We start from the raw sequence: 11903 nt of genomic DNA, 5'->3' as shown, positions 1-11903 counted from the left end.
GTTTATTTGTTTTAACAAGTGTGGTACCTTTCATCCTTAAAGAAATAGGCAATGTTTCAGCATTGCAAATTGATACATTTGCTCTATATGAGAACCAGTCTTTTACAGAAATGCAGTCAACTTTGCAGTGAAACGTAACAGTTTTGGGCTATATTGTCTGGAGGGGGGGGGGTTAACCAATCAGTGGACAAGTAATTATTTTAAGCTTCAATTTGACCTTTCCTGTATTCCTCAATATGCAATCCTCCTCAAATTTGTAGTGCTGCAAGATAAAATAGTTCTTGTGAATTGAAAATTTAGTCATTAATTTGAATTTAAAACTAATGTAAAATAGGATCTTAGCATTGGTCAGTCCTTTTAATTGAATAATTATAGAGGTTATTGATTAAAATCCAATTTTTTTATGCATTTCTGCTCTGCTTAGATTATTTTGGATTGTAATAAGATGAAATTATTATCATTGTTAAAATTACGATACACTACAAAGAAGGTCAAGTCAGCAACTCATAGCTTCTAAATTGAGACTTGATGACATCAGAGGGGTATGAGTAATACTGATTAGAGATCATTATAATGATGAAAGTTCAAATTTAAAATTATATTGAAAGGCTTTTCATGTGTGTTGAAGCATGGGAATGTGTAGGTAAGGCACTCTTAATTATACTTTGACTGTGATTTTTAAAAGATGGTGGATTTTAGTAATTCCCTCATATGTCTTTAAAGTTTAACAAAAAAATTTAAGGATGAATTAAACCTAATTTATGATCAGGGCTTTTTTGCGTTCATTGTTTCAATTGTAGGGTCACTCCATCAAGACAATTTGCTGTTTAGTACCTGCCTATATCTATGTATTCTGCTCTTTCACATATAAAATTCCATATGAGTTAAATCAACTCAGTCTCTTAATATAGGAGTACAGTGCTACTGATGTAAAGACTCCACATACAGCTACAAACATCTAACTCTGTAAAAGCATATTTATATCAACTTTACTATGTCCATCTGGGCGATAAGCTGGTTTACAATGTAGACTGCAAATAAATGTTACAGCAATGTCAACAGCATATAGTTGGAGCCAGAATATGATTTTTAAAAGGCTTCTTGGCTCTAACGTGTTTTCAGAAGGTTGTACTGATTGCACATGTTTCTGATTAGAACTTGTAATAGTCTTTATCATTGCCTCCTGACAGAGGAAGAACCGTCCCCATGCTTGTGTAAATGATTTCATTAACTACTCAACAGGACATGTTGGTATCGCTGTATACTGGCAAACAGTGAGTTTGCTTTGGTGTGGAAAATCCAACTTAAGCTCAGCCGTAGAAATGAAGGTCCTTTTAAAGTTCCTGATGCTTTTCTGGAAGTATATTTCACATTTCCTTTTGCTGGTTTTGTTCTTTGTAAGCTGTGATTTCTGCCACTTGGAAAAGTCTCAGGATGAAGTCAAAATCTATGAAGTAGTAKAGAGGCAGACTGGTTAGGTAGGACACATTCCTTTAGAATAAAACTTCTTTAGTAATAAAGCTCCTTACAAAACTCTAAAAGGCAGGTTTTTAGGCTACAGAATCTATCTTCTGCATTAACTGAGGCTTGTGTTTTTAATTTCATGGTACCAAAGTCTGAGACTGGCTTGCATGCTTCATCTTGGCAAAGAGATGGACAGTGGCTGCTAGTGACAACAGAACAACAGCTTAAAGACAAGAAAAGGTTATGTAGGGTTTTCCAAATCGAAATGAAATATATTCCGTTCTAATTTTTGAAACACATTACTGGTATGTTGTTGTTGAAGTTGGAGAAACATCAGTCCTGATAGAGTCTATTCCCTAAAATTTTAACATCCTATATAGTATTATTGATAACATACAATTCTGTAATATCTCAGAATATTTTTGCTGTATATGATAGTCTGATTAGATTTCAGATGTCTTTCCTCCATTGATTTTTCTCTGCAGAAGATATCTGTCAAACTGCTATTTCTTCAAAGCTTTACTTATGCGTGTCAGTGAGTTCCTATTTCTGTTCTCGGTTGACTGTAACCACAAAATGGAGACATATGCAAATAAACTAGAGGAGAACAAGAAGAAAAATAGAGATTTAGAAGCATGATTTATGAACAGAGGCTGACAGGCTTAAGTTTGTGTAGTCTATAGAAAAGACAATGCAGTGGGGCATACAGTCTCCCAAAATGTCAAAAACTACTAGGGGATTATGGTAATCATTAGATTACTCTGCAGTAATCCRGCTGTCTGTCAAACCTCGCATCCTGCCTGTGACCTTGGCAAGAGTATGGAAAACAATGTACCCTTGATAGGTCTGCCCAGCAGAGAGAGGCTTGCTTTCAGACCTGGATGCTGCATTTTGGGTTATCCTGATAAGTAGTTACCAAATGTCTTCTATCTTCTGCGACAGTGCCAGAAGAACAGTTTGAAAATTAACATAGTACTTAAAATACAAAAGTGTGCAGCCACTGCCGAGGGGCGTGCYGTAATGACCGCTGTGCTGCAGCCCGTTTCCTCGCTCTTGAGAGACTGCTGCTTGAATAAACGAATTTCCTGGAAAGAACACATTAACCTTTTAATTTAACATGACATCATGATGCTAAATGCACTTGTTTGCAAAGCAGTTGCAAATTGGCTGCCCTGGTTGTTACTGGGGGAGTCGTTGCTTGCGGAGCACAAAAAGGTTCATTCACATTGTTGTCTTTTAAGTTCTTTCCAGCATACGACATTTATTGGAGTCTCATGAAATTGATGGAGCTCCATGTTACAGTAATTTTTTTTGGACGGAAAACTAAGGTAACTGTCTTCTGAATTGAGGAAGTCATTCTTTTTTCTTTAATCTTGATCTGGCCTTGCAGATTCCATTTTTGCCTTTTTTAAAAAAAAAAAAAAAAGCAGTGAGAAATACGTTGTAGTTACACGTATAAATGCCTGCTTTGTTTCACTTAATTTGTGTCACTTAATTTTAATTTTTATTAGATTTAAAGAGACATTTTACTACATCCCACCTATATCTACCTTCATCATTTTATACATCATATTATCCCCTAATTTGTTTATGTATGTGAGTTATAAAAACGATTTGAGACTACTAGTTTGGTTTTTTTTTTAAGTTCCAGGAATGATATAATAAGCTAATGGGCATAGGTGATAGCATCAGGAAAAAGAGATGGCTAACAAAAGATCTATTTCAAGTTTATTATGAAACAAAGAAGCTTTTAGAAATAACTGTCAGAATCTTGACTGCTGCCGTATTTCACATGCATAACTGCAGCGACTGTGCATGCTGAGGCTAGAAGTCATCAGAAGTGTCTGCAAGATCAAAACCAAAGATCTTAATTAGAGGGATCAGGCTGAAAAGAGTGAAGCCATCTGCTGTCCAGTTCTCGTTTCTTCCCAAGAGCAACACTTCCCATTACGTTGCTTTATGAATTCATCTATCAAAACTGTAGGTATACGGTTTGGTCCTTTCCAAAAAGACCCCATGGAAAAAACTGAGTTATCCTAATCATCTTGTGCCTGCATTTGGACCTATTTTAGGGTTTTCTTTAGCCCTCCATCACCATAGTTACTGAAAGCTTTTTGTATAAAATATTTTTCTCTAGATTTCATTGAATTTTGCACTYGTCTCTCTTAGCTACTTAGATAAGGGTTTATGATTCTCTGTTTTCAACAGACTGATGATGACGGGTGTTTTAATTTAAAATTTTACTAGTGTGCAAGATTTTCCAGTGTTTTTTTTTAAGACTTATCCCATGGCTAGATTCCTTTAGCCAAAGATACTATCCTCAGTTATACTTAGATCTAAGGGGTAATACTGTGGTGAATGCACAGAGATGAACTCTTGTTATGTAGTTGGAAGTCTGGTTATCTTAATTAGGTGCTATTATTTATTAGAATCATAAGCTTGTCTATTTGAGCCATTTAAGTCCATCATTTATGCAAGAGGCACTGTTTACTGCTGGTAAAATTTTTGCCAGCTCCTTAATACCTAGCTACTGTCACCTGTGTTCTTGGAGATGTAAAGGAGTAGCTTGAGGTGGAATATCCCTAGTTAGGATTGCTATTTTATTTGTTCTGTTGCAGGCTGCTCAGTTGATTTTAAAAAAAAAAATCTTTTAAATAGCACTCCTGAACAAATAATGTTGATTTAAACAATACTGTCTCTTTATAGCCACTCTCTTTTCTCTTACCCTTTGTGAACTGCAGGTTCTTTAGAGATTTTTTCTTTTTCTCTAACGCAAGGCAAATGAGTCTTGGCTGATGCTGTCAGACTCTGTTGGGTAGATGGTCTTCATGGTCCTGGTCCAAGACTTTAATTCCGCTAGCCCAGATGACAGACAGGAGCAAGTTTGGAGGGAAGACTGTTCCTGCTTAGGTTCACCTCTGAAAACAAGTCTGTTTGCTCGTTCCCTGCTGTAGCTAACAGGAAGCAGCAGCTCTCAGCAGCTTGTGATGTGGGAGAGCACCACGCACCTCCGGCTCCCGAGCAGCTTCRGCTGCTGCTAGCACCATGAGGCTTCAAAGAGAGCTTCTGTCAGGACCTGCAGTCCCCTTGTATTTAGCTGCTAGTGGGTGTGAAACTTGTGATTAGACAAACAACACTGCTTTGAGATGTCTTCATGTGAATTGAGGAAAAAGCAATTTTTCCTAAATTATTTCCAGTTGGGGAGGGGAGGAGGAGAGAGAAGAGGGTGTTGGTGTTTGGGGTGGGGGGCAATCTAGGAGCAGTTATTCATTAGGAAGTAAGGGCTAAATTCTGCTAAGAGTATCGCAACTATCGAATTATAGTAACAGATCCTGGAACAGGGTGGTAGTGTGGTGTATTCAGGTGATTCTGAGGATTGCAGGTGTGGATGGATCTGGGTCAATCCATTAGATTGCATTTAGCTTCTGTGTTCTTTGCCTAGCAATAATGACGGCAGGGGAAGAAGGCAGACTTTGAGGGCTTATGTGCTGTTGAGGGGCAAATTCTGTAGCGYCTGGGTGTCCTATATTTCTTTGATTTTAAACCTCCAAGCACCTGATAAGAAGCAATGACCGCTCTTCAAAAACTGAAGCATTTGTCATGTTTTGTGACATGCTATGGTTGACTACAATGGAAAAAAGGAGAAACTCTAAGGACAGGTTTAAGGATATATCCTAGCAATTTATTTTAAGTGGAAGAGTAGACATCTTCAGAGCTATTTATGAAGATCTATGAAATAAATTCAGTTTTCTAATGTTGTTTTTAAAACATGGTGAATGTTACATAGAGACGAAGAGCTTTTAATATATATAAATAGAGTATATGGGGTGGAGGGGTAGGTAAAGGAATTGTTAACAGTCCTATAAGGTTCTTTGCAGCTTAACTCTAGACTTTTGAACTATCGTTTATTTTCTTTTTAGTTGAGTGACTTGAGTGGCTTTGTTTTCTGAGCAGGAATAGAGGGAAGCCTGTTTATGGAGCTTGAAGGAGCTGGGAAGCACCAGGATAACATAGCAGATCTGAGCTTGAGGGGATAGAATAACCTGAAGAATGAGTGCATGAGAAAATTTTTCATGGAAGAAGTGAAACTGGATTGAAAAGAACTGAGTTACAGGGTCAGGAAAAGATGTTCAGGGAGGATTATTTTTCCTCAGCCTTGCTATTTATTATAAAATTGTCTTGTGTCATCCTCAAATGGAGGTTGTGAAGAGAGTTTTTTTTCCAGTTACCCTTATTTCCCCTTATGTTGCTTTATACCTTGTCTTCATGATAATCTTTTCCACCTTTTTGGAAAATACGATCAAGTTCATGACCAAAGAAGCAAAGTTAAGAGAGCATGGTTTTGCCTGTTGTCTCCCACATATAGCAGGCATAAGCTAGCCTACAGCCAGTCTAGTCATAAGCAAGAGTTAAAAAAAAAAAAAAAGCAATCTAAACCAATTTTAAGAAATAGTACAGCTGAACTGAAGAGCTGGAAATGCATATCAGATAATCTTCAGTTTGCTGTTTTAGGAATTGAGTTAGCTTCATATTTAAGTCTTTCCGATTGTGACCATACACAAATATTCACAGGCTCCCTGCCATGAAACTATGTTCTGTAATTCTGCAGAATCRTCAATGACTTTCTAGGGATTAAAGTTTACTTTTAAGTATCTTTATAGGGTGTATGAGAGGCTTCTATTCCTGGAAAAGTTGGTATGTTACATCAAAATGTAGCAATTAATTTAGGGGAGAAAAGGGAGAAAAAATGGTGAGCAGTTGAAACAAAATAGTTTAAGCAGTAAATAAATAAAATAAACAGACTTGGAACAAATACAARGGAGACAGCAAGGAACCAGTTCAAGCTGCATTGAACCAATACACTTCAGAATCATAATGTTAAGTTTGGAGAGCAGTAGTTTATCTAGAGATTTTTGTTAAATAGTCTTTAACTGTTTTGCTTGTTTGTTGCAGTGGGAAAGAAGTAAAACAAAAGCAAATGCAAGTCCAGTTGCTTTTGCTCTTTGTTCCGGTGTCCTGTAGACTTTACCAATCTGAGGCCAGTAAAGGGTTTCAGAATTTTTGCAACAGCTGTTCCAGCTCWTCCATCTCTTTGTGCCGGATGATGGCTCTCAAAAGAGTGAGATCAGCCTTTCCTTATTTTTTTTTCTTTAATTAAATTAGATCACCAGAAGAATAAACTTTGTAACATATATTCTGGAGAAAATGAACAATAATAATGTCTCCTATTTATCCATGGATCTAATTAAGAGCTCAGAGGCAGGGAAGAATGGTCAGTGGTTCAGGAGAACAGTCATTCGTTAAAGCTGTAATTAAAATGGCAGGGAAAGTATTTAATGTATTGTGAGTACCACTTCAAAGAAGTCTAAGTATGGCCAGTGTATAGGACAAGTACAGTGGATCAGCGATCTAAGGTCTATTCGAGCACCTATCTGTGTGTCATTAATGCATCTTTTCCAATCTGAAGATAATGATTCTTAGTGAATACAAAGAGCTTTGGAAACTCATAACTTTGACATGGTAAAAGGAGCTGTACTTTTGTTGGRAAACATTAAAACCTTGTTAAAGCATAAAGTGATTTTCAGCTGTTTTTAAACCTTTTTCATAAGATCTTTAACTATTTCAAAAACAAAGAAATGTTTTTGGTTCAGATTATGACTTTCCCATTCATAACTTCTGTTTTAAATGAGGGCCTTCCAGTTACTGTTTTCTGTGCTGACATAAGTATTATAGAAGCATCAGAATTAAATCAGCAAGACTTGATTTTGTTTATTCAAATCCTCATCAGCTAGTCCTTAGGTGCTCCTTTCTGTATTGTCCTTTTTGAAAATTYTTGGACTTGAACACGGACTTACGTTGTAGTTCATGTTTCGAGCAGAGCAACTGGCACGCTGTTCAGAGCCGGTGCCCTAAATCACTCATCAGCAATTCCAGAGTCCCAGAGTTGGCTGCTGAACTTCTTACTGGTGCAGAGCTCTGCTTTGKTTCCTGCTTTATTTTACGATGATTTAGTGAGTGTTTCTTAGRGCTATGGAGAGGTCCCTTGAAATACAAACAGGTTCCAAAACTATGTGGTTGTGACCGCCAGAGGGTTTGTCCATGCTGTAGTCCTGTTGATCGTGACATGGTGTTGATGCAACTGGGTTAACTTTGAACCAATGGGGTAGGTATTAAAAACTGGTTAGCTTTGGCAGGAACTCCTCGCAGGTGTATTTCTGGTGTTTGGACGGTARGATTTTTAGTATCAGAGCTGGCTGGCTTAAAATAGCAGTTTTCAAACTTGAAGCCAGGGGTAGATGACAGGGCTTGAAATGCATCTTGGGTCGAGTGTTAGAAACCCCAAAGATATTCTGTCAGGCATTTCTTCCTCTCCCTTTTTGCCAGATTTCCCCCCCCCGCCCGGCACTCACAGGAGGATGCTGCATTTACTTTGAGCCAATGGACTTGATCGAGGCTGCCTGAGGCTGCCTTCACATGGGAGTGTGCTCTCTCTCTCTGTGTGTGTGTGTGTGTGAGTGATGGCCAGGCTTTGGGGAGTGCTCTCCTTTGCCTCTTCCTGTCTCTCCTCTCGACGCAGTGAGCCAGGCCTGCGTGGATACGCACTAGCRGGCCGCACCAGCGGCAGAAGCAGGCTTGTGGAGCCTTCTCTGGGCTCGCAGACAAGGCAAAAGCACTGTATTGGCTTGCAATTGGCTTGTAATTCTCTTGTGTTTTTTTTTTTTTTTAATTTGTTTGTGGATCTGAAATGCAGGGCCTTGAGAAAGAAGAGTTAAGGTTTTAGGAGCTGGCTGTTGGCTTAAGCAGTGTGAGGTGAAGTGCTGCCACACAAAACTAGGGTGCTAGACAAGGCCAAAGCAAGCTTAGCTAGATCTTGCAGGGTATTTTTCTGTTTTTTGGAGGGGTGAATGGGGAGTTGAAAAGGGAGGGAATAGAAGGTATCAGTTACAAAACAGGTGATGGCAAGATCCAAAGTATAAAATTTTGGAGAAGGCAGAAGGTRGGGCATCTGTGTGGCAGAGGCCCCAGTCATTGTAGGAAATAAGACAGGACACCTGAGAAATACTGTCCTTAAGCTTATTTGGGTACACATTCAAGTGTGTACCTGACCCCCYTCCCCCCCGATACAGCGTAGACATGTTCTTAGGCTGCGATTTTGTGAAATGAAGTCTAGCAGCAATACTGACTTTAAAGGGCTCCCACTCSCCTGCTGTGCCACAGCTGTGCTCACAGGACTGTTCGTAGGGTGACGCTGTGAACCAGTAGTCTGTTGTGCTTTTTGTTCAACCTGGATGAGCTTCGTGATCCAGTTCACTGTGCTGACAGAACTGAAGCAGCAGCGTGGTGTAGGGGTGCAACAAGCAAGCCAAGAAGGAGAATACCTGAAAACAGCATTTGCCTTCAGAGTTTTGTCTGAAGCCGTGACTGCAGTGGGCAGAGAGCCTGTGGCAGTACCTCCAGAATGATGTCAGGCATTGCTTATCTCCATTACGTGCCAGCAGCTTAGCTACAAACTCTGGGGTGTGTTTTTCATTTTTGTAATTCAGTTTTCCTGCTGGCTGCCCCCTCTTGCTTTCTGGTTTCCCTGTTGGGTGGAGTTAACTGGGCTGCAGTGCGAAGTCTGTACTCCAGTCTTTGTGGGCAGCCAGCAGCGGTCAAGAGGTGAAGATGAAGCTCAGCTGGCAGCGAAGGGGTAGTGGGTTCTCCTTTCTCTCCTTCCTCTTCCGCATCACACACAATTGTACAGATGGGCTCAGCCAGGCTGTTCAGATAACACTGAGCGTTCTCCTCTCTGAAGCAACCGATTGCTAAGTCTTTSAGGGTTTTCTTATGTGGAATTGTTGCATTTTAAATCACTTAAGTAGTGTTTAAATTTTATTTGTTGTGGATGATGGCTTGATGGTGGGACTTGTATTGTATTTTTATTCTGGAGCTTTCTCTTAATTAAAAGGTGTATTAAGTAAGAGAAATTATTTCCTATGCATGTGGTAATGAAGACAAAAGGTGAATGTGTTTTCTTTTGCAATGCAAAGCAAGAAAGGCCCTCTTGTGGTCGTGCCTTTTTTTTAAAAAAAAAAAAAAAAAAAAAAAAGTGATGTGGGAAATTTTCTTCATCTCACCCAAGCACTATTGGAGTAATTACTTTCTCCAGGGCGCTCTCTATCACAGGAACCATAAATGATGGAAGTTTTTTCTCTTCTCCTTGACATCCTCGTGCTTCTAGATTGAGTTACTAAGATACTATTTGCAATTTAGTCATGTAATTGGCAACTTCAGACTGTGTATCTGGGGAGCTTTCACTTAACTGACTTAACTGTGCATGTTAATAATGATGGCAATTATTTATTGAATAATAGACTATTGGGTTTCTTAAGTAGCTAAAGCACTGAGCTGTGGAACAAAGACTAGCATAAATTGTGATCAACTGTATTGCACARTTTGTTCCTGAAACCACAAAATTATGTATTCATTTTGTTCACCTTTATATAATTCTTTTTTTCCTTTTGAATTCTTCTCAACAGCCCAGTGACTTCTCGGTATCTCTAAAGGCATCGGGGAAGAACAAACATTTCAAGGTGCAGCTCGTGGACAATGTCTATTGTATTGGGCAGCGTCGCTTTAATACTATGGATGAGTTGGTGGAACACTACAAAAAGGCTCCCATCTTCACCAGTGAACACGGGGAAAAGCTATATCTTGTGAAAGCACTTCAGTGACATTGAAGATGGACTTTGGTCTCCTAGGCCTCTTAYAACTTCCAAGCCTTAGGTCCTAAATTCACTTTTTTAGAGCAGAGCAATCTACTATCTGAAGCAGGCTTAAAGAATAGGCTCTTTCTAAAGTGTTTGCTCTGTTGGTTGTTATTGTCCTTTTTTGTTTGCCTATTTTGTGTTTTGATTCTGTTAATCTCAGATCACCTCCCTTCAGATTGAGAATTTCACTTAGGTGGCCATTGTAAGCACTCACTTCCATGACTGAGTTCTAAACTCCCCTCTTCTGTGTACGTTTACATAGTTAGTTCAGATAAAGGAGGGGTGTTTTCAATTCAAAACAGTGTTAATCTGTTCAAATTGCTCACGCTGACAGAACTCTTCATTAAGAGAYATCGGACACAGTTTGAATGCACTGAAGCTGCAGCTAATTAAGTGAGATATAGTAGACATACAGTTGTGGCTGTGAGTTCTGTAGCTATTTTGCTTACCAAGTAGTATATTACAAAAATTCCTAGTTCCTAGAAGCACTCTTTACACTGTACTCTGCTATTACATTGCCTCTTTGACTCTTTGTAAAGAGTACACTAATTAAAGCATTTTGTAATAGTACTTCTTAAACTACTATGGTAAGATTGTAGTAAAAAAAATATCTAGTGTATTTTGGTCTGTAATTGCAACAAAGAAATTTTATTTGAAAGTTGATTATTAGAGAAAGAATCATTGAATTGTAAAGGCTGAATGTTTTGGTAATCTACAACCAAATGTGCCATCCACATAATGCTTTTTCCTCTTGCCCTTCTGCTTGTTTGAATTAAACGATTATGTATTTAATTCTCAAAGTAATATGTATCTGTAGCTGATTGTTGACACTAATACAGAAGATTAATAAAAACTGATCTTGGGATGGGGTGGGGTGGGCTACCAACACTATATATATATATTTGCTTTACAGAGAGAAATCTTCAGGTTTTACAAAGGATGATGTGGTTGGTAGTAAGAGACACAGAATGTTTATGAAGAAAATGCATTTTTTTTCTTTTCTTTACATTTAAACTCCTTTATGGTTTAAATATACAGTCTTTAGATGGCACATTCCTGCAATTGAAGAAGGGATCTTGAGATCTCAAAATCTTGCATACTCAGTTTTTTGGATATTGTAATAAAAAAGGTATTATGTCATGATGGAGTACTGGATTTATCCTTGGGTAGTAGTCTTGCTGTTGCTTTAGCAAGGTGAAACAGAGTAAATAATGAATTTGTTTATCTTGTAATTTGTATTGTCTAAAAATTTTTTTTGAACTGCAGAGTATAGTTTGATATTGAGGCAGTACTAACGATGTCTGATAGTTTCTGTCCATTCATTGCTTTAATCGAAACTGCATGATGGAGCTGTTTTCTGGTACCTTAATGCTTTTGACTATTAAAACAAGTTGCTTGCCTATTTTGTATTTCAGACAGAGGGAGTAGAACTGCCTTTGTACATACCCCCAGCGTAGACAAAGCAGATGCTAGCACTGACTGGTTTGCTTTGATGTAAATCATACCTCTGCCAAGTACTGGTACAAGAATTTTTGAAACTCTTACAGACTTACTATTTTTCCACCAATCTTGAAGACTTGCTTCAGTGTGCTGTATCTTTTTCTTTATCTGAATTAACAATTGAAAACAGGGCACAGAAGGTTCTGCCTGGCCCAGCTTAATGAAGGCAGATAGTGAATCAGAGGAATC

The 11903-nt window shown here is 38.4% G+C and overlaps 1 protein-coding gene across 2 annotated transcripts in view; it reads left to right on the top strand.

Annotated features, from left to right (window-relative positions):
* NCK2 (NCK adaptor protein 2) overlaps positions 1 to 11354 on the top strand; it is a 92028-nt gene extending 80674 nt beyond the window's left edge. For both annotated transcript variants that reach the window (XM_085320871.1, XM_085320872.1), the window contains one exon: positions 9984 to 11354. In XM_085320871.1, the coding sequence (XP_085176997.1) occupies positions 9984 to 10178 (195 nt within the window). In that variant the 3' untranslated portion in view covers positions 10179 to 11354. The remainder of the gene's footprint in view (positions 1 to 9983) is intronic.
* Positions 11355 to 11903: the final 549 nt, after the last annotated feature.

Source organism: Rhea americana, unplaced genomic scaffold, assembly GCF_003343005.1.
Source record: "Rhea americana isolate MKP2758 unplaced genomic scaffold, rheAme1 scaffold_66, whole genome shotgun sequence".
NCBI lineage: Eukaryota > Metazoa > Chordata > Aves > Rheiformes > Rheidae > Rhea > Rhea americana.
Note: the sequence above shows the minus strand (reverse complement) of the source record. Positions and strands in the feature narration are given on the sequence as shown.